The sequence below is a fragment of the Melanostigma gelatinosum genome (assembly GCF_949748355.1).
Source record: "Melanostigma gelatinosum genome assembly, chromosome: 18".
Lineage (NCBI taxonomy): Eukaryota > Metazoa > Chordata > Actinopteri > Perciformes > Zoarcidae > Melanostigma > Melanostigma gelatinosum.
The window spans coordinates 2,519,000-2,541,065 of NC_136651.1; the positions used below are offsets into that span (position 1 = coordinate 2,519,000).

General features: G+C 44.1%; 4 protein-coding genes across 5 annotated transcripts; 3 read left to right on the plus strand and 1 right to left on the minus strand.

The window, feature by feature from the left end:
- Positions 1-370: 370 nt before the first annotated feature.
- LOC306792010 (proteinase-activated receptor 1-like) lies at positions 371-4,623 on the plus strand. Of its 2 annotated transcripts, XM_079288987.1 has the most exons (5): positions 371-446; positions 846-872; positions 1,283-1,575; positions 2,539-3,825; positions 3,914-4,623. In XM_079288987.1, exons 3-4 carry the CDS (start codon positions 1,500-1,502, stop codon positions 3,789-3,791), a joined length of 1,329 nt encoding a protein of 442 aa, XP_079145113.1. In that variant the 5' UTR covers positions 371-446; positions 846-872; positions 1,283-1,499; the 3' UTR covers positions 3,792-3,825; positions 3,914-4,623. The 2 variants fall into 2 exon arrangements, with proteins under 2 accessions (XP_079145113.1, XP_079145112.1); XM_079288986.1 differs by having other exon boundaries at positions 2,539-4,623.
- Positions 4,624-5,474: 851 nt separating this feature from the next.
- Positions 5,475-11,925, plus strand: LOC306792278 (uncharacterized protein; the record flags this gene model as incomplete). Its single annotated transcript, XM_079289351.1, has 5 exons — positions 5,475-5,547; positions 5,947-5,973; positions 6,581-7,626; positions 9,422-9,440; positions 10,449-11,925. The coding sequence occupies 5 exons, from the start codon at positions 5,475-5,477 to the stop codon at positions 11,504-11,506; spliced, it is 2,223 nt and encodes a 740-aa protein (XP_079145477.1). The 3' UTR covers positions 11,507-11,925.
- Positions 11,926-13,684: 1,759 nt separating this feature from the next.
- Positions 13,685-16,462, plus strand: f2rl1.2 (coagulation factor II (thrombin) receptor-like 1, tandem duplicate 2). Its single transcript, XM_079289907.1, has 2 exons — positions 13,685-13,824; positions 14,340-16,462. Exons 1-2 carry the CDS (start codon positions 13,758-13,760, stop codon positions 15,428-15,430), a joined length of 1,158 nt encoding a protein of 385 aa, XP_079146033.1. The 5' UTR covers positions 13,685-13,757; the 3' UTR covers positions 15,431-16,462.
- A 1,809-nt stretch (positions 16,463-18,271) lies between these two features.
- On the minus strand, positions 18,272-19,159 carry ch25hl2 (cholesterol 25-hydroxylase like 2; the record flags this gene model as incomplete). Its single annotated transcript, XM_079289352.1, has 1 exon — positions 18,272-19,159. One exon carries the CDS (start codon positions 19,157-19,159, stop codon positions 18,272-18,274), a length of 888 nt encoding a protein of 295 aa, XP_079145478.1.
- Between the last annotated feature and the right edge of the window lie 2,907 nt (positions 19,160-22,066).

Sequence of the window (22,066 nt, forward strand, 5' to 3'; positions counted from 1 at the left end):
TGATGGAAAACATAAGTAGGTCAAACTACGGCTTTAATTACATCTTTAGGAAATGACCAGAGTAAAAATAGAAGGAAAATAAAATGAAAATTGGCAAAATAAAGAACAGTCGTTTACATCAAACACCAGAAGTTGTTTCGTGACATATGAAACCGATGTCATCTGACAACCAATCGCGGATGTTTACCCGTGAACTCACCTGACAAACTGTCATACTTCCAAAATCAACCCTGCGAGGCGTGTCTCGGTTGGCTGCGCGTGACCACGTGACCCAGGTGTCAAACTCCTCCGCTGTGTGAAGACCGGGATGGCGGTTAAAAGCAGCGCAGCCACGCCCGCGCACCACACTGCTGCTCTTTACCTGTGAACGGTCATGGCCGCGAGGACGCGATGGTTTCAGCTCTTCCTCCTGCTGGGGTTCCTGCAGACCTGCGTGTCAGCGAAAGGTAAGAAGAAAAGCTCGCGCAGGTTGTTTACACCTGTGGTGTGTTTAAGGTCTTAAGGTCAGGATCCTAAAAGTGCTTTGATTTCTGAGCTGCAAGCGTCGAACATACAAAGGCCATGTTGGTTTGATGTGTCGGCCTCCAGTGATTAGTCAGAAGTAGTTTGATCTCAGTTACTGAGTTATGAAGTATTATTTAAATGTGAAGTGGGTCGTTGTGATGCTCAAAGGACTGATTATAAGTAGAGAGCAGATCAAAGTGCTCACACTCAAGTACTGTATTTAAGTACACATTTGGGATACTTTTACCCGTCTATTTCCATTTTATGGAACTTCATACTTCTCCACTAAATCGCAGTGGTAAATATTGTACTTTTTACTGACCGCTTTATTTTCTTCTTAGATGACCTTCTTGACCAGGCCACTGGAGGTAAAACCACATATCTACAGATGTGTTGATGTTGAGTGTGTGTGATAAACTAAAGGATGAAGTTGCACTCTGTAGCTGTTGATTTGAAAAAAATGTATATATAATAGTGAATAAATATTGACTTTATTTTGTGTTTAATAACGTTTAATACAATCTCAGACAGAAAAATTACTTTGCACTTTCAGACTAAAGTGATGAAAGACTAAATGAAAGAATGAAAACAAGTAATTCCATATTTCTGGTTATGCTACTTTCCATAATATAACATAATATATTAAATAATTCACATTATTTGTCAGCACTATTAGATTCACATCAGAGGAAAGATGACCTTAGATGGCATGAAAGGATCAGTTTTTTGTTCTGGTTCGTTCTCACATTACTGTCTTCGCTGCTGTGTGACTGAAAAGGTGACATCAGATGATCGGAATGTGTCTCTGCGCGCGGCTGTAGTTGATTAGTGGACCGGGGCGTTCCGGAGCCACCGGACAGCGGTGGGTGGAAACAAAAGACGCTGCTGAAGAAGAGCAGCAGAAACGACACGGAGGAGTCTCGACAAACACGAGGAACGAAGACCCACGCGAGGATTATCGACATTTCATATTATTTCTGCTGTTTTTTGGCAACATGTTTTCAATGTGTCCAAACACTTTGCTGTTGGTGCTGGTGTGCGCGCGTGCTGCCTCGGCTGCAGCCAATAACGGTGAGATGACCTGAAGCGTATTCATTTAAAGCAACGTGTTGATCAGGATTCAAGACCTTTCTTACTGCGAACTTGGTACAATTTGGTAGAAAGTGTATGATTTGATATGATTTACTGTAAATACTATGGAGGTGAAATGGTTAGTTGATTAATCGACTTTCTATCAAAATATTAGTCATTCTGATGATCAATAAATAAATTGTTTGTCATTTTCTTCAAGCAGAAATAGTGAAACTATGTCAAACTGTCTCTGGTTTCAGCTGCTGACATGTGAAGGTTTAGCTTTTCTTCGTTTTCCAACGAAAGTAGATTCGAAATTGTTAAATTGAGTTTTGGGCGTTTGGTCAGACAACTAGACATTTGATGACGTCACCTTGAGCTTTGGGAAACAATTGATTCTAAACAATAACTGTTAGTTGCAGCCCTGTAATAAAGTATAACATAAGAGAGATTAACGACAATAATTACATTTTAAAAGTTTGTGAAAAAAATGCCAGAGCCAATGTGACGCATCAAATGTCTTGTTTTGTTCAACCACAAAGTCCAGAACCCAAAGATTTTAGTTTACAACATAATACAGAGACAACCTGAAACCACAGAATTTGTCATTTTTTTCACCATTGTTTCTTAAAAAACAACTTTTTTTTTCTGTCTCGTCTAATTGATTTATGGCTGCAACTACTTAACCAATTACTTTCATTGTCGTTTAAGATGCCGACAATTTTCTCAATTAATTATTTGGTCAATAACCCGCATCATTTCAGATAAGATATTAATTCAATTTGATAGAAGATTGGAATCTGGAACCAGTAAAGTATTGGCATTATTGATAAAAACAAACAAACTTTGGAGATGAATTTATTCCCAAAAGTATCAGTTTCCCTTGTTTTTCTGTTTCATCTCTATAATTTAAATATGAATAAAACACCCGTTAAACCCTGACACATGTCTTTCTCTCTCCAGTCAGTGCATGGGGGAGGACCTTCGCCGTCTTCGACCGTTCAGTCACAGATGAACCGTTGGATCTGAGTGACATTTTTGCAGAAGACAACGTTGCCGAATCGAACCGCTCTGGAAGTAGCCGGCAGCGTAACACGACCGTCTCCGTCCGGCCGGAAATCTCCGAGGAGGCTCTGCAGTTTCTAAAGGGCCCGGTGTCCACCGTCCTCATCCCTTCCTTCTACGCGCTGGTCTGCCTCGTCAGCGTGCCCGTCAACCTTTGCGCGGTTGTGGCCTTCACTCGAAGGATCCGGCCCAAGAAGGCGGCGGCTATCTACATGCTGAACCTGGCCTCCGCCGACCTGCTCTTCGCCTCGCTGCTCCCCTTCAAGATCTCCTACCACTTCGGTGGCAACAACTGGATATTCGGGCCGTTCATGTGCCGTGTGGTCACCGCGGCGTTCTACTGGAACATGTACTGCTCTATCCTCCTCATTGCTTGCATCAGCGTGGACCGGCTCCTCGCCGTGGTCTACCCTATCAACTCCCTGGCTTGGAGAAGGCCCCGCAACGCTAACATAGCCTGCGTGGCCATGTGGACGCTGTCCTTCGCCGGCTCGGTGCCCCTCGTCCTCTCCGACCAGACCTTCCACCTCAAAGAGTTGGACATCACCACCTGCCACGATGTCCAGCGCGCCGACGAGCTGATCCGGCACCACAAGGTGTACTTCGTCGCCCTCTGCGTCGCCCTCTTCTTCCTGCCTCTGCTCGTCACCGTGGCGTCCTACGCTCGGGTGATCTGGTCGCTGAGCAGTGTCCCGCGCGGCTTCCCGGGAAGCTCCCGCAGGAGAACAAGAGCGACGGTGATGGCTCTGACCGTGCTGGTGATGTTCGTGCTGTGTTTTACGCCCACGAACTGTCTGCTCCTGGCGCACTACCTGCAGTTCGACGTGGGAGTGAAGAGCAGCCAGGAGGCCCCCGACGGCTCCTACGCGGCCTATCTGGTGTTTCTGTGCGTGGGGAGTCTCAACTGCCTCCTGGATCCTCTTGTCTACTACTTTGGGTCCTCCCAGTGCCAGAGACAGCTGTCCAGCGCGCTGAGGTGTCAGAAGGTCACAGAGGGCAGCGGCCATTCAGCGTCTAACTCGAGCAGATCCAGCAGCAGAACAATTCTCAAATCCAGCCGTGCAGAGAGCCCCAAAACAAAAGCTCCGGTCACCAAGATGGACTCTTTCCAAGCGAACCTCAGCAGCCAATACAAGAAGCTGCTGGTCTGAGCGGATGAACTGACTCCTACCTGTGATTTTAAAGGTATGAAACTGTGGAAATATTTTATTATGAAGTCCAAGTAACTGCAAAAAGAAGAGCTCAAAGTGAATCTGTAGTGTTTTTCTTTCAGAAAACGACTGATGTCCTGCCAACAGAAATAACTTGGTTTCATGCAACACGTGTGCAATGACAGAAGAGCCTTTTGAGAAAAAGGAAGTTGAGATGAGAGAGTGCTTTCTAGAACAGTTGATACTTTTAAATGCTTTTTAGTTTTACACTGTAGAAGTATAAGAGCTTATCAGCTGCAAGTAAATCTGTAAGTATTACATTTAATGGAAGGAAACGTGCTGTTTTGTGGTGTTTTTATTTTAATTTTTTTCTCCATTTTTGGTCTCTGAATAGATCTGTTATGTGATTGTGATGTGTTTTAAAGACGGCCAACGAACAGGTCTGTTTCATGCTGGTCTGTTTCATGCTGCTCTCTGCTGGTTGGAAGCGTGAAGTACTTTTAAGTGTATTATACACAGTAAGGCTGTAGTTCTACTGTGTTTTCTCCTCCAGCAGGAAGCGCTACGATGCCAATAATGAAAGGAAACCTGAGGGACTCGGAGCTCCACCTCCTGTTTCACTGTGTTCATATCGGTCTGAGCAGAGAGTCATGTGAGAGTGTAAAGGTGCTGCTGACTGAATAAATACTGTTTTAATCTTTCAATGTGAAACAACTGGCTGTCCTGTAGATTACTTCTCTTCATCCACTTGATTCATTTGTCAGTTATCTTCTTGATGAACTGATTCATCGTCGTGAAAAACTGCCCATCACATGTTCCTGAGAGTCCGTCTTTAAATGTCTTCTTCTGTCTGACCAACTGTCCAAAAGCAAAAAGATGTTCAATGAACAGAAACAAAAATAATGTGAAGAATGTATTTTTTCATGCACAGCCCATCTAACTTATGAACATGAAATATTTCATTATTTGGAGAAATAATGATTTCTCGTCTTTTCTTTATTAAATGTGAACGTTTGTAACAAATGTAAAGAGTTACAACTTCAGCTCTTTTCTACATTTTGAGTTTTAATTAAGTCAAAACTAAACAAAAAGGCTGCTTTAGGTATTATTATTTGTACACACTTGAATCCTTTATTATGTAACAAAAGGTGACTTCAACCAGCTGAGACGAGCAGAAACATTGAAGAAAGACTCATCCAGTGATCAAACTCAAATATTGCACTTACGACAGTATAATCACATACCATGGACCACACAGCTGTGTGCACATGTTCACGTACAGCAGCTTCTGTTCTTTCTTCATGAGGTCACAAGTGATGGAAAACATAAGTAGGTCAAACTACGGCTTTAATTACATCTTTAGGAAATGACCAGAGTGAAAATGGAAGGAAAATAAAATGAAAATTGTCAAAAAAAAACAGTCGTTTAAATCAAACACCAGAAGTTGTTTCGTGACATATGAAACCGATGTCATCTGACAACCAATCGTGGATGTTTACCCGTGAACTCACCTGACAAACTGTCATACTTCCAAAATCAACCCTGAGGCGTGTCTCGGTTGGCTGCGCGTGACCACGTGACCCAGGTGTCAAACTCCTCCGCTGTGTGAAGACCGGGATGGCGGTTAAAAGCAGCGCAGCCACGCCCGCGCACCACACTGCTGCTCTTTACCTGTGAACGGTCATGGCCGCGAGGACGCGATGGTTTCGGCTCTTCCTCCTGCTGGGGTTCCTGCAGACCTGCGTGTCAGAGAAAGGTAAGAAGAAAAGCTCGCGCAGGTTGTTTACACCTGTGGTGTGTTTAAGGTCTTAAGGTCAGGATCCTAAAAGTGCTTTGATTTCTGAGCTGCAAGCGTCGAACATACAAAGGCCATGTTGGTTTGATGTGTCGGCCTCCAGTGATTAGTCAGAAGTAGTTTGATCTCAGTTACTGAGTTATGAAGTATTATTTAAATGTGAAGTGGGTCGTTGTGATGCTCAAAGGACTGATTATAAGTAGAGAGCAGATCAAAGTGCTCACACTCAAGAACTGTATTTAAGTACACATTCGGGGTACTTTTACCCGTCTATTTCCATTTTATGGAACTTCATACTTCTCCACTAAATTGCAGTGGTAAATATTGTACTTTTTACTGACCGCTTTATTTTCTTCTTAGTTCACATTCTTCACGAGGAGACTCAAGGTAAAACCACATATCTCCAGATGTGTTGAGTGTGTGTGATAAACTGAAGGATGAAGTGTTTCTTTATGTGTTGATGTTGAATGTTTGTGATAAACTGAAGGATGAAGTGTTCCTTTATGTGTTGATGATGAATGTTTGTGATAAACTGAAGGATGAAGTGTTCCTTTATGTGTTGATGTTGAATGTTTGTGATAAACTGAAGGATGAAGTGTTCCTTTATGTGTTGATGTTGAATGTTTGTGATAAACTGAAGGATGAAGTGTTCCTTTATGTGTTGATGTTGAATGTTTGTGATAAACTGAAGGATGAAGTGTTTCTTTATGTGTTGATGTTGAGTGTTTGTGATAAAGCAGTTAATGTACACATGAATGCAGCAGGAATATTAAACCAGAAACAACAGATATGACAGTAAAACACTGACAGAGAACATTTTACTGCATTATACTTTCATAGTTGGAGGTTTTGAATGCGGGACTTTTACTTGTAGTGGAGTATTTTCACAGTGTGGTATTGGAGGTACATTTATAGTACGTTCCTGCATGTACTGTCAACCTGTTGCACTTCTGCTTTTCACATGTTTTCGTTTCATATTTTGAACAACAAACAGGCATAGGCGGTCAAGAGATCGCCTTCGGGGTGTGGGTCAGCTCTGTAGGCAAAGAAGTCCTGAGCAGCCGCCTCACAACCGTCTTCCTCCCGATCGTCTACATCATCGTGTTCATGGTGGGGTTGCCCACCAACGCCCTCGCCATCTGGGTCTTCCTCTTCAGGACCAAGAAGAAGCACCCGTCCTCCATCTACATGGCCAACCTGGCCCTGGCCGACCTGCTCTTCATCATCTGGGTCCCCCTGAAGATCGCGTACCACTTCAACGGCAACAACTGGATCTACGGCGAGCCGCTGTGCAAAGTGCTGGTGGCGTTTTTCTACGGCAACATGTACTGCTCCATCGCCTTCATCGCCTGCATAAGCGTCCAGCGCTACTGGGCCGTGGTCCACCCGCTCTCACGGCCCCAGAGAGCCAACGCCGTGGCCGTCGGCGTCTCCGTCGCTGTGTGGGCGGTGGTCTGGCTTCTCACCATCCCCCTCTACCTGTACGACCAAGAGGTCTACGTGACGAACCTGAACATCAGCACCTGCCACGACGTCACCAGGCCCAGTCAGAAGAAAATGGCGGCGGGCTACTTCCTGACGATGGGGACTCTGGGGTTCATCGCTCCCACCGTCGTGTGCATCATCTCCTACGTGCTCATGCTCAAGGCTCTCCGCAACAGCATGGCGGACCCCGCCATCGCCAAGAAGCGGCGGAAGGCCGTGGTCTTGATCGTCACCGTGCTGGTGATGTTTCTGGTGTGCTTCACCCCGAGCAACATCATGCTGCTGGTGCACTACACCCTCCTGTTGAACAAGGCGAACAACAACTTGTACGGCTTCTACATCTCCACGCTGTGTCTGGCAAGTCTCAACAGCTGCCTGGACCCGTTCATCTACTACTTCATCTCGGAGGACTTCAGGGATCACGTGAAGAACACCTTCCTCTGCAGGAGCGAGAGGACGGTGAAGAGGATGAGGGTCGCCTTCAGCGCCCTCAAGTACTCCAAGAAGAACAACACGTACACGTCTGATTCGGGGAACACGCGGAGCACCGAAAGCTGACTCGGCATCTTTAAAAATTCCTCTTTTTAGAAGTATAAGAGCTTATAAGCTGCAAGTAAATCTGTAAGTATTACATTTAATGCAAGGAAACGTGCTGTTTTGTGGTGGTTTTATTTTAATTTTTTTCTCCATTTCTGGTCTCTGAATAGATCTGTTATGTGATTGTGATGTGTTTTAAAGACGGCCAACGAACAGGTCTGTTTCATGCTGCTCTCTGCTGGTTGGAAGCGTGAAGTACTTTTAAGTGTATTATACACAGTAAGGCTGTAGTTCTACTGTGTTTTCTCCTCCAGCAGGAAGCGCTACGATGCCAATAATGAAAGGAAACCTGAGGGACTCGGAGCTCCACCTCCTGTTTCACTGTGTTCATATCGGTCTGAGCAGAGAGTCATGTGAGAGTGTAAAGGAGCTGCTGACTGAATAAATACTGTTTTAATCTTTCAATGTGAAACAACTGGCTGTCCTGTAGATTACTTCTCTTCATCCACTTGGTTCATTTGTCAGTTATCTTCTTGATGAACTGATTAATCGTCGTGAAAAACTGCCCATCACATGTTCCTGAGAGTCCGTCTTTAAATGTCTTCTTCTGTCTGACCAACTGTCCAAAACCAAGATGATGTTCAATGAACAGACAAACAAAAATAATGTGAAGAATGTATTTTTTCATGCACAGCCCATCTAACTTATGAACATGAAATATTTCATTATTTGTAGAAATAATGATTTGTGGTCTTTTCTGTATTTTGTCGCCTTCAATAAATGTGAAAGTTTGTAGCAAGGAATTCCAACTTCAGCTCTTTTCTATATTTTGGGTTTTAATTTAGTCAAAACAACAACAAAAAGGTTGCCTTTGGTATTATTATTTTCATACACATTTGAATCCTTTATTTTGGAATAAAATGTAACAAAGGGTAACTTGAACCAGCTTAGACAAACAGAAAGAGTGAAGAAAGACTCAAATATTGCACTTAATACAGTATAATAATCACATAACATGCACCACACACCTGTGTGCACATGTTCACGTACAGCAGCTTCTGTTCTGCTTTCTTCATAAGGTCACAAGTGGTGGAAAACAGAAGTAGGTCAAACTACGGCTTTAATTATATCTTTAGGAAATGACCTTCTCATCAGTTTGATGCTTGTGTTTCAAACAATAGAATCAGACGTTGAAGTATTATTCAGGTCTTGAGTATAAGTAAAAGAAGCAACACTACAGTGTACATCATAATGTATTTGTTGATTTTTATTAGTAAGTATACTACAGATGCCAAATAAATGAAGCTAGTAGAGTAAACAGTAGAAAGTAGCATAAAATGAAAATACTCCAGTAAAGTACACGTCGCTCAAAAGTACAGTAAATGTATTTAAATACACTCCACTGCTGTCTCAAATGAAAGATTGGAGTCAATATTTTCAAAGGGCACTTAAATTAGAAATAAAATGAAAATTGGCAAAATAATAAAACAGTCGTTTAAATCAAACACCAGAAGTTGTTTATTGGTATGAAACCGATGTCATCTGAGAACCAATCATAGATGTTTACCGGTGAACTCACCTGACGGTAGGACGACGTCATACTTCCGACATCAACCCTGCGAGGCGTGTCTCGGTTGGCTGCGCGTGACCACGTGACCCAGGTGTCAAACTCCTCCGCTGTGTGAAGACCGGGATGGCGGTTAAAAGCAGCGCAGCCACGCCCGCGCACCACACTGCTGCTCTTTACCTGTGAACGGTCATGGCCGCGAGGACGCGATGGTTTCAGCTCTTCCTCCTGCTGGGGTTCCTGCAGACCTGCGTGTCAGAGAAAGGTAAGAAGAAAAGCTCGCGCAGGTTGTTTACACCTGTGGTGTGTTTAAGGTCTTTAGGTCAGGATCCTAAAAGTGCTTTGATTTCTGAGCTGCAAGCGTCGAACATACAAAGGCCATGTTGGTTTGATGTGTCGGCCGCCAGTGATTAGTCAGAAGTAGTTTGATCTCAGTTACTGAGTTATGAAGTATTATTTAAATGTGAAGTGGGTCGTTGTGATGCTCAAAGGACTGATTATAAGTAGAGAGCAGATCAAAGTGCTCACACTCAAGTACTGTATTTAAGTACACATTCGGGGTACTTGTACGTGAGTATTTCCATTTTATGCAACTTCATACTAAATCTCAGTGGTAAATATTGCACTTTCTACAACACGGATGTATACATTGTACATCTCGGAGGTAAATATTGTACTTCATACTTCACTACATTTGCCTGACGGCTTTATATTCTTCTCCGATGACGGTTGTGCATCCCCTCCCTGTCCAGGTAAAACCATGAATCTCCAGATGTGTAGATGTTTTGTGATAAACTGAAGGATGAAGTGTTCCTTCGTGTGTTGATGAAATCCTCCTTCAGATAAATAAACTCTTTAAAAAGCCTCTTGGATCAGCTGGAAAATGCATCGTCACAAAGCTGAAAACAGGCTGTTTGTTCTTTTTAGAGCTACGTGGTTCTCACAGGACAGAGACGCTACAAACATATGATCTGATAGAATATGATGCATTGATGTAGATTAAACTAATAACCGGATATAAAGCAGTTAACGTACACATGAATGCAGCAGGAATATTAAACCAGAAACAACAGCTATGACAGTAAAACACTGACAGAGAACATTTTACTGCATTATACTTTCATACTTGGAGGTTTTGAATGCGGGACTTTTACTTGTAGTGGAGTATTTTCACAGTGTGGTATTGGAGGTACATTTATAGTATGTTCCTGCATGTACTGTCAACCTGTTGCACTTCTGCTTTTCACATGTTTTCGTTTCATATTTTGACCAGAGGACCGAGGCTTCTCCGGTACGGAGACCACCGACGGGGTGGAGGTCAACCCCGTAGCTAGAGAAGTCCTGAGCAGCCGCCTCACAACCGTCTTCCTCCCGATCGTCTACATCATCGTGTTCGTGGTGGGGTTGCCCACCAACGCCCTCGCCATCTGGGTCTTCCTCTTCAGGACCAAGAAGAAGCACCCGTCCTCCATCTACATGGCCAACCTGGCCCTGGCCGACCTGCTCTTCATCATCTGGACGCCGCTGAAGATTTCCTACCACCTCAACGGCAACGACTGGATCTACGGCGAGCCGCTGTGCAAAGTGCTGGTGGCGTTTTTCTACGGCAACATGTACTGCTCCATCGCCTTCATCGCCTGCATAAGCGTCCAGCGCTACTGGGCCGTGGTCCACCCGCTCTCACGGCCCCAGAGGGCCAACGCCGTGGCCGTCGCTATCTCCATCGCCGTGTGGGCGGCGGTCTGGCTTCTCACCATCCCCCTCTACCTGTACAACCAAGAGGTCTATGTGACGAACCTAGAAATCAGCACCTGCCACGACGTCACCAGGCCCAGTCAGAAGAAAATGGCGGCGGGCTACTTCCTGACGATGGGGACTCTGGGGTTCATCGCTCCCACCGTCGTGTGCATCATCTCCTACGTGCTCATGCTCAAGGCTCTCCGCAACAGCATGTCGGACCCCGCCATCGCCAAGAAGCGGCGAAAGGCCGTGGTCTTGATCGTCACCGTGCTGGTGATGTTTCTGGTGTGCTTCACCCCGAGCAACATCATGCTGCTGGTGCACTACACCCTCCTGTTGAACAAGGCGAACAACAACTTGTACGGCTTCTACATCTCCACGCTGTGTCTGGCAAGTCTCAACAGCTGCCTGGACCCGTTCATCTACTACTTCATCTCGGAGGACTTCAGGGATCACGTGAAGAACACGTTCCTCTGCAGGAGCGAGAGGACGGTGGAGAGGATGAGGGTCTCCTTCAGCGCCCTCAAGTACTCCAAGAAGAACAACACGTACACGTCTGATTCGGGGAACACGCAGAGCACCGAGTGCTGACTCGGCATCTTTAAAAATGCCTCTTTTATGGATTTCTTTTCTGTGACTTCCTCCAAAGCTTTGAAATGTCTTCTGTTTTAAAGGCCTCTGAGAAGCTTTGAGCTGTCTAAGTTACTGGTTTTTATTTTTTGTATCTTTGATAATACAACTGATATTTTATGCTCGTTGCAGTCGTCTGCAGTTTTAGCTGATTTCTTTTGCACGTCATTAATTTTTATGTATATCTGATCTTTTAATCCAAGCTATTTTTATTGAGAATAATTATTTTGTCAGAGTTTCAACATGCTAAAAGGTTTTAGCATGTTGTGTGATACATGATGCAAGCTTGACATGGTGTTTATCTTGTGGAGCCATTTAAAAAAAAAAAAAGATTTTTTTTTTTAAAGTAATCATTTGAAAGTGTGTCAATAAATGTGCAACCTGGAAAAGTCTCAGAATATCTTAGAAGGTGTAAAGAAGTCTTACATTTTTTATATATATATATATATATATATATATATATATATATATATATATATATATATATTATTTTTTGCGTGTTAAAGGGAGTTATGTTAGTTAATCTATTTCTTTTTTATCCGATTGCAGGCTGTCAGATGTTTTTCATCTATAAACTAAAATAATGGTTATTACTGCAGTAGCTAGAAAGCTCAATTTATAATGGGCAGGTGTTGGCTTTTTGCAGATTTTATCATGTTTTATGCAAATTAGCTTTCCATAGTGAACTCTGTATTCCTGCCTCTCAGGACTCAGCCCCGGCTTGTACTGAATGCAGCGGTTCAGACTCTTACAGAAGTAAAAGTTACGGTCCATGACGTCACTCTGTTACATATTTACAGCGGTTAGTTAGCGTACGCGTTTTCTACGATTCAACTGATCCTCTTATATGATAAGAGCAGTTTAGACTCAGGGAGGAGGTCACATGGTGTTTTTACACAGAAACTTTTATTTCCAAAAAGGTTCCAACAGTCATGAGAAAGTCTATCTTATTTATATATATATATATATATATATATATATATATCTCTCGCTCTCTATTTTTATATATATATATACTCTCTAATAACATGAGTTCATGATATCGAACAGTCACAGTTCCTACTGTGTGACTTCTGTAATAAAATGTTGAATATAGAGCTGAAGGAATCGCCCGTTATCAACAGATAATTAATCTGCACTGATAATTGATTCCGATTGTTTCAATGTTGCTCAGAGAAAATGTCAGTAATTTCATGCTTGCAGCGTCTCAGATGTGAGAATTTGCTGCTTTTCCGACCTGAAAGTGAAGTGAATATCTTTGGGTTTTGGACTTTTGCTCGGACAAAACGAGACACTGAAGATCACTTTGGGAACATTGTGACGTAAACGTATATTTTTCAATATTTTGTGATGTCAGTTACTCAAGATAGAAAATTAGCAACTGAATTATTGAAGATATTACCTCCAGTCCATAACATCACGTAAAATATGAATCCATAAAGAATACAGTGAGGAAAACAATAACCACAAAAATATAAGATTTTTTTCTGTCATTACAAAAAACGGAAGAAAAAAAACAAATATATACAAAAGTAAAGTAAAACACTACAAAATGATAGATAAGTGAATAAAATGAAATTAGCATGTTACTGGAAAATAAAATAGTAATAATATTTGTAAAGTTAGGGAGGTGGACTGGAGAAAGGCATATAGTAGAGCAGTCAGTATAATCTATAATCAATCGGTATATATTATATCAAACACTTCCTTTGATGACGGGTCACCTCTCTGATCGTATTTGTAGTGTTTGAATTAAATAAAGCAAACCTTTTCTTTATTTTCTTGCACACCATTGTGTTTAGAGGACCAGAAGAATTCTGCTGCAGGAAGTTGTGAAATAGTTCAAATCATATTTCTGTCTGTTGCTGTAAGATTCAACAGACCTGAAAAGTTTTAACTTTACATTAAAAGAAACATTCATCAGCAGAATTAAATAAAGTGTATACGAGGTATTTTTTATTTTAAAATAAGTATGAATAAGGTGTTAAAATGTCCTTTTATATATGGTTATTATTTGGAGTTTCTTTTTCTTCTTCGTGAGCTCCACTGAAACCAGAGTGCACCAGGTGGGCGGGTCACAGGTGACGTGCAGGCCGTACGCACAGGTAGTCTCGGGGTGTGTCCGTCGCGGTTGAAGTACGCATTTAAGAAGTCGCTGGAGGGAGAGACCGTTAAAGAGGAGTAAAGCTGAGACCGCGTCAACACCGCAGACATGGATTTAACTCGGTTATCGTCGCTGCTTTTGATTTTCTGCTGCTTTTCTGCCTCAAATGCTGCAGGTAAGACCGGAAGTACCCGTTTGCTGTGAACGAGCTCGAGCGCATACCGAGACCGAGTGTTTTAATACAGTAATACTCTGTTAATGTTTACGTGATATTCAACCAGAGGTTTTAAAACATTGTTGTAATGAGAGATACGTTTTGATAGATTTATGTGTGACGTTGCGCGGTGGTCCGCTCCTGAACGCACTGAGTGCTGGGAAATGTAGGCGTAAGAGCATTATCTTAACCTTAATCTTTGTCATATATTTGATCTTTTACCTTAAAAAGACAATATTGAAAAAAGCCAGAGGTGACATTTTCAAATAGTTCTGGTCTAAACACAAAGATACTCTATTTGTGAGATAGTAGATTTTATGATGATGAAAAGCAGTAAATCCTCACTTTTGAGAAGCTGGACTCAGTTTCTTTGATAAATTACTAATTATTAAAATAGTTGATTGATCATGTTTTGTCTGGTTAATAGTTAATCATTTCAGTCCCGATATGTGTTCAATCGTGTCGTATTGTTTCAGTTAAAGGTCGGGGGTTCTCCGGGTACGTAGACCCTACAGACTCCGAAAAAGTCATTGTGGACAAGGCGACGTCTGACACACTGAAGAGTAGTCTCACCACGGTCTTCCTCCCGATCGTCTACATCATCGTGTTCCTGGTGGGGCTTCCCGCCAACGGCATGGCCATCTGGGTGTTCCTCTTCAGGACCAAGAAGAAGCACCCGTCGTCCATCTACATGGCCAACCTGGCCCTGGCCGACCTGCTCTTCATCATCTGGACGCCGCTGAAGATTTCCTACCACCTCAACGGCAACGACTGGATCTACGGCGAGCCGCTGTGCAAAGTGATGGTGAGCTTCTTCTACGGCAACATGTACTGCTCCGTCCTCTTCATCGCCTGCCTCAGCGTGCAGAGGTACTGGGTGGTGGCCCACCCTCTGTCCCAGCAGAGGAAGAACAACAAGGTGGCCGTCGGCGTGTGCGTGGCTATCTGGGCTTTCGTGTGGCTCACCAGCACGCCGCTGTACCTGTACGACCACACCGCCAAGCTCAAAGACCCCAACGTCACCACCTGCCACGACGTCACCGTCATACAGGACGACCTCAACCCGTTCGCGTCCGTGCAGCTCCCGTACTACTACTTCATCTTCATGGGTCTGGTGGTGTTCCTCGTCCCCTGCGTGGTGATCACCGTGGCCTACGTTCTGCTGCTCCGGGCTCTGGGGAACGGCATGGATGACAGCGCGGCGGGAAAGAACCGCCAGAAGGCCGTGGTGTTGATCGTCATCGTCCTGGTGACGTTCCTCGTGTGCTTCCTGCCCAGCAACATCATGCTGGTGGTGCACTACTCCCTGCTGAAGGACGGCGTGGTGAACAACGGCTACGCCTTCTACGTCGCCACGCTGTGCCTGGCCAGCCTCAACAGCTGCCTGGACCCGTTCATCTACTACTTCGTGTCCGAGGACTTCAGGAACCACGTGAAGAACACGCTGCTGTGCAGGAGCAGCAGGACCGTGGAGAGGATGAGGGTTTCCTTCAACTCCATGAAGTACTCCAGGAACAGCAAGTCGTACGTGTCGGACAGCGGGAACACGCAGAGCAGCTCCTGTTAGAAGATCCACGGAGGAGAGCGTGGAGCCTCTGACGCTTGCCCTCTGTAGAGGACCTCTGTAGAGGTCTGTACACAAGGCCCATCGGTCATAACCAGGTAACCTCGCATGAACTCTTTACTGTGACGATGAGAGAGCGGAGCACGTTTTAAGATTTATATGAAGTCATTATGGACTGTTTAATATATATATCTCTATCTCTATCTCTATCTCTATATTAAATGGCGAGAGACTGACAATTATGACTAGACTAGTTCACCGCACTGAAGACTTTTTTAAAGCAACTGACTGTCTGTAGTAAGAGAAGCACACAGAGAGAATATCAGGTGCAGCTTTAGTCAAACCAACAACTTCATATTCATTCCTGTTTTGTGTTTTAAACTTGCCTGTTTGGGCACATTCCTGCCGCCAACATGTTTTTATCATCTTAAACCATGCCTTCTTAAATGTTTGGCACTGTTACATAGTTTGTTAAATGCTTTATTACGTCATGACGTTTCTGTGAAACTCCTTTTTGATATTGCGTAACCGATACACATTCCTGTGTGGAGGGAGTCGCCATCAGGACGTATTCCACCACACAGCTGGAGACTCATTGTCATGGGCCGATTATTGTCGTCTTGTGGAAATGTTAGGAATTCATGGAATGTGTTGAGGTTTTTTTTTAGGAGTAGAAAAGTGTACAAACCTGTTATTTGTGTTTGGTTTTTTCACGTTTTTAATGATGTTTGCTCAGTTGTTAAACATACCTTTCTGAAGTAAAAGCCAGAGAAGGAAGCGGGTCAGAGACGAGCAGGTTAAAGAGGGCGTGCCGGGCTTGTTGTGAGGATGACACGATAGTTTCAGTGTCTGCGCCTCATTCCAGGTGCACAGCTCACTCTCCCAAACAGTCAAACATTGTATTTTAACTTCAAACCTCCTTAATTCAACAAACTGTTTCCTTTTAAAAGACAATCTGCTGCCGACAAAGGGGCGTTGTGAACCACAGTGAATGCCCGTTGTCCTTTATCTGGAGATAAAAACTGTGTTTCAAGCAGACCCCCCCCCCCCCCAGGTACACACCCAGACTGAATGCGACAGCTTGCTGTGTAACGACTGGCCGAGGTAAATGATTGCTGCTGTGAGTGTCGTCTTCCCTTTTGTCTCAGAGCACCGGCCCTCCTCGTGACGGAGCCGCTCCCCGGCTGTGCTACATTTACACAGCTGGTTGATTTGTAGAAGTTCATTTCTTTCTTAAACATTTGGGCACAACATGTACGCAGGGTGTGACGCACTAACCCTGGAGCAGAATGCATGATGAATTATTTAGTAGGATTCATTATTTAAAAGGTGACCATGAAGCAAGAACACACGTTAAAACAATCCAGTGTTCGTTTCATGTGCAGATGTTTTCTCATCGTAAACGTTTCACTGGAGCTGCACAAATGCAACTCAGTGTTCAATGTTGTAAACTGTTTGTTTGATCCATACAGTTCTAATGCCGCTGTGATGTCCATCTCAAATACAATAAATATCCGGTTTTATGTTGATGTTCTTTTAACTTCGGCTGTCTGTTTTGCATTGTCATTGTGGTAAAAAGAAATGAGGGCAAAGGTCCGGTGGAGCACACTCCTGAGTGGTGCTGTGTGTTGTATATTTCCATGATGCAACATGTGGTGCCGCAAGGTTATTTTTTACATTTTTAAGAATACAATAAAAGTCTTAAATGAGTCTTGACAGGAAATAAGTTTACTTCTTTTTATTTTTTTATCCATTGAAGATTCTTTTAAAAAGCGAGCTAGTGGCGATAATGCATGCACATTACAGATCTATGCCGTAGCCAGATGTTTATTGAATCCACACCTCTAGGATCCCGGTCCTGTAACAGTTGTCACACAGACGGATCTGCTGGAGGCGTCTGTGTTTCTACAATAAGCACAACCTGTTGCAACCGTCAATACCCTCGTGAACCAGCCAAACCAGTTCTGGCTGCTGGTGTTGACACCACGAAGATGGAAACAAAGAGAAGAGTCTCCACCGCGGATCACCACAGTACTACCACTCGCTGCGTTTCCTGTGGAATACCAGGAGATATTCTACTGCACTAAGGGAGTACCTTGTGTCCTGATAGTGACTCATTTGTATGAAATGAATGATTGTAGAAGTGGCTGTGTTTGCGTGACATGTTCTCCTTGCCTCTGGAAGGGAAGGGGGACCTCTGCTGGTTTGTTTCCTGAAATGCGAGTAAAAAAACACACTTTTCTACAAAGATGAAGTCGTCAGTATTTCATTAGAAATGTATTTTATTGACACATTATTTATGCGCTACTTTACATTTTGATTTATTCTAATGAATGAGAAATATTTAGCTTCTCGTAGTCAAAGAAAGACACCTTATTGAGAGCTCTTCCAGGAGGAGCGTCTCAAAGAGAGCTGGATTAGTATTGCTCCCACGCGTCACGCTGCCGTGCAGCTAAAAGGCCGCTATTCATGAGCGAGAGGATCAGTGCTGAGGAGGGAGAGAGGGACAATGTACATCTACCGTCAGCAAAATACTCAGATAAGAACTCAAAACTGACCTGAGATCGCTGACCACAACGTTACATCAACATGAACCAGAAATCTTTATGAATAAGAGATGAATGTCCACAAAGCATGTACACAAAGGTAATTCTTCTCAACAACTTACCAAATGTTAGACTGATAATCAGCTGTTCTGTTAGAGAGAATACATCCAGTAAAAAAGGAAAGGCAGACGCAGGGGTTAGGGAGGGGCTGGTCGTGTTGGAGGGACAGCGTTTCCAAAAAAGAGGCGGTTTGAGTAAAAGAGGCGATGAGAGTCAATGAGAGATTAATTCAAGCGCTTTAGTCTCTTCTCCCTTTCGTCTCGTCTGGCTCCCCCGGCGGCACCGTGGCCGGTGGAGTTGGCACAGTGTGGGTTCCCCCCAGCCAGTCCCAGTGGGAGAAGAACGGGGCGAAGTTGGTGTTGGGCTGCTGGTGGTGAGCGTCGTGCTTTGGTGCACCACCCCACAGGCCGAAGGGCACCAGCTTGTGCATGGCCCACGGGAAGTCGTAGCCGCAGTGGTCCTCGGTGGAAATGTAGATGTTGAAGACCATGAAGCCCCACGCTGTGAGGCAGTGGCACCGGAGCAGGACGGGGTCCACCGTAGCCCAGAACCCCACGCTGAATAACTCCCAGCCAGACAGGTACTGGGTGACGAGGCTGAAGGGCTGGTTGTACTGGTGGTGCACGGCGTGGAACGTGCGGTACAACCACGGCACCCGGTGGTGCAGCCGGTGCCACAGGTAATACTGGAAGTCAAAGACCACCGTGCAGCCCAGGACGCCCAGGAAGAAGCTCCAGAGAGTGGGCGCCTCACAGGGCAGCGGGGTGGGCGGCCTCCACAGCCACTGGGCGACCGCGGCAGGAAAGATGTAAAGCAGGTGGTTGTAGACGGTGACGCCCAGGGTGGTCCAGATGTTAGGCCAGGTGACGGCCCCGTCCGGATGGAGCCGGTAGCGGTTAATGCAGGGCCAGGTGGGCGCCAGCAGGTCGAGCAGGGTGTACAGACCGACCAGGAGGAAGTAGGTGGTGACGGAGAGGACCACGGGGAACAGGGGGCTCCTCAGGAGGTCGTGGTGGTTCTGGTGGAGGTAGTCCCAGGCCGGCTGCAGGACCAAGCCCTGGGACTGGCCCCCAGTCATGTTGTCCTCCCCCGACATACAGGATAAAGTTCTTTGTTCTGTGCTCATCACTAACGAGGCTTCCTCCTCCACAAAGGCTATTATTGTGGAGGGTCTAAATGGACGGATAGATCCAATCGGCTCCCTCGGGTATGTTCAGCTACAGCAAATTGTCTGGTGATGTTGTGCCAAATTGCACTGGCGGACGGTCTTTGCCTCTTATGTACGTTCAAGCCCCACCTCTACCCCCCCCCCCCCTTCTTTTCAAAAGAAGGCGCTCTGTAAAGGCCTTTTTTTATTCATGGTACAAGGACCGCAGCCAGGACTCAGGAGCGGGGCCACAGCAGCTCTCATTTGTGACTCACATCATGGAGCGCGAGCTTCCGCCTCCTTTTGATTTTGACTTTGTGACAAAAAAAAACAAATGAGGAGCTGCGAGTTAACGTCAGCGGAATGAAAAACATGACGTATATTAAGTTATATATTCACTGCTGCGTGTTAATGATCTGCATGTTGATGTTTCCGTCTTTCTCACCCTCACATCATCAAACACACACACACACACACACACACACACACACACACACACACACACACACACAGCATGAGCCCAAAAGAGTAATTAATCATAGAAAAGCTGTCACATGAGACATGAATTCATAAGCACTTTCTTTCTGATGGATTGTACTTGGCTCATTGCTCAGTTTGAGTTTGTTTACAGAGACAGGATTCCAATATGAATGATTCAGTACACACAAGCAATACTACAGGGAATCAATACCAAGTCCAGGTACTTGTACTTTACTTGAGTATTTCAATGCCTTATACTTCTACTCCATTCACAAACATACTTTCAAGCTTTAGTCACTAGTTACTTTGCAGATTCAGATATTAATACAATATATCAATCAACTAATAAACGATGATATATTGTTAAATATTAAGCTACCCAGTACTATATGAAGTACTCAAAATATATATACATCAGATGCAACATGAATGCATCAATAATTATAATCCATAATAATAATAATCCATAATCCATAATTGTTCCTGTATGTTTGTAGTCATTTCTCTCTACTTCTCCCTCATGTTTCACACTATTATGCTGTTGTCTCTTTGGAATATCTCTCAGTGATGTTGTTGAAAAACGCCACATTGACATGCTGAGTGTGAAGCAACAGTAACAGTACTACATTTAATAATCATAAACAATACTTTATAGTTGCTTTACTCGTTTGTTATCGACGTTTGTCATGGAGAGGAAGAAACTAATGCGAGCGTGGACATTAGTGACACACTTCATCACTTATCATAGCAACAGGACACAGAAGTATTGTGTGTAACAGTGTGGGGAAACACATTACAACAGACTTCCTGTCTCTCACAGGACACTGAGCAGGTCAGAGCTCATCATGTGATCAGCACACTTTCTGATCCCACTGATCAGCCAGCAGAGGGCAGTAAACATCCAGTCTTCCCCAAAGACACGGAGGACACTCCAAGAGAAGTCCAACTGTCCTCTCTAAGAGGAGACACCTCAGGGAAAGATTTTAACGAACATATATCAACATGAAACTTCCACTGCTGATCACTTACGTTCAGGCATTCTTTTTTGTCATTCAAGTTTTGTGTGAATATGCAAATGAGATATTGTCTCATCATCTACTTGTTCACTGTCAAACATTTCCAGAACATAAATCTGAACATTGGATAAAGCCATGTTCAAAAATATTGTTTCATTTTGTTAAAATATAAGAGTCAGAGGTTTTACAGAAGTTTGTATATCTCTTTGTATCACAGTCTATATATATATATATAGATATATAGATATCTATATACTGCCAACAGAGACAAATTCATGTTTTTAGTAATAAAATATTGTATAAATCAGGTAATGATGACATATGAACAAACCCCTCTGTAGAAGCCTAGATATCAATAACACAGAGAGGAATGAAAGTGTACAGTTTGGTGTCTGTAAGAGCTGCTGAAGTGGAGATTTCTGGATCAGAGTCTGAGAACAAACTCATTTAGAGAAAACGTGTTTGGTCAAATCAAAGAAGACGTGTTCTGGAAGCAAAAAAGACCAAAATCTCAAAAGTGACCAGTGCATGAACAATGTTGTCCTGGCGTGTTGAGACGAGGCAGAGCCCAACACTGAGTGCACTGATGATATTTACACAGTCTCACACTGGAGCAGCCCATTCATTCAAATATATGAAGAGACAAAATGCAAAAGGCCCGTGAGATTCCAGAGGCCTCAGGCTGAGGCCTAATGTCAAGGCCAGAGGAAAGACTGTGAAAGTCACAGAAGTCAAAAGTAACTCTTAGTTTGAGGTGGAATATCTGGCCACCTCGCTGCCTGTAAGCTCCTGAAGTATCGAGCCTTTGGAGAAATAGAGTACGGCTGTTTGCACATTGTCAAGTAGGATCAGAAGAAGTTGCTTCAGTGCCACAACGATCAGCTGTTTGATTGGACGAGGACGATCGCAAACCATTTTTTGGTTCTGTGTCGCCACTGGCCAGACAGGTGTTGGCAAAATAAAAGAGAAGTGGAACTCTGCACATCACTAAGAAGCAGCGCTCGGTGTCTGAGGAGACGACGACGGGCTGTGAGACTCCTGAGGGAGAGCACACATCCGGACTTCCGAAGCTTCTCAAAGTAAGGTTCATGGTATCTGGGCTTAGCTTAGCTTAGCCTTAGTTTACTCTAGGTTATTCCTTTATGTGTTGTCATTCCCGTATCTTGTTGTGTTAATTCACTGTCGCGTTATACGGAGGAATTGCGCAATCATCACGGACCACGGAGCTCCGTTGTATTGTGTATTAACTGCTATGACTGTTTTGTTTGGGGATTATTTTCATTTCATCGACTGAGTGAGGTGAGAGTCGTGGCTATCGCTGCATAAGCTGTCGTCAGTTCAGAACGACACACGGCAGACTTGTGCAGGATCAGACCAGCTGTGCTCGTCC

Bases quoted from the DNA above. Each gene is read 5' to 3' on its own strand.
- LOC306792010 (XM_079288986.1), top strand. From the start codon at position 1,500: ATGTTTTCAATGTGTCCAAACACTTTGCTGTTGGTGCTGGTGTGCGCG. The intron at 1,576-2,538 runs GTGAGATGACCT...TTCTCTCTCCAG, and splicing joins CTCGGCTGCAGCCAATAACG to TCAGTGCATGGGGGAGGACC.
- f2rl1.2 (XM_079289907.1), top strand. From the start codon at position 13,758: ATGGATTTAACTCGGTTATCGTCGCTGCTTTTGATTTTCTGCTGCTTT. The intron at 13,825-14,339 runs GTAAGACCGGAA...GTATTGTTTCAG, and splicing joins TTCTGCCTCAAATGCTGCAG to TTAAAGGTCGGGGGTTCTCC.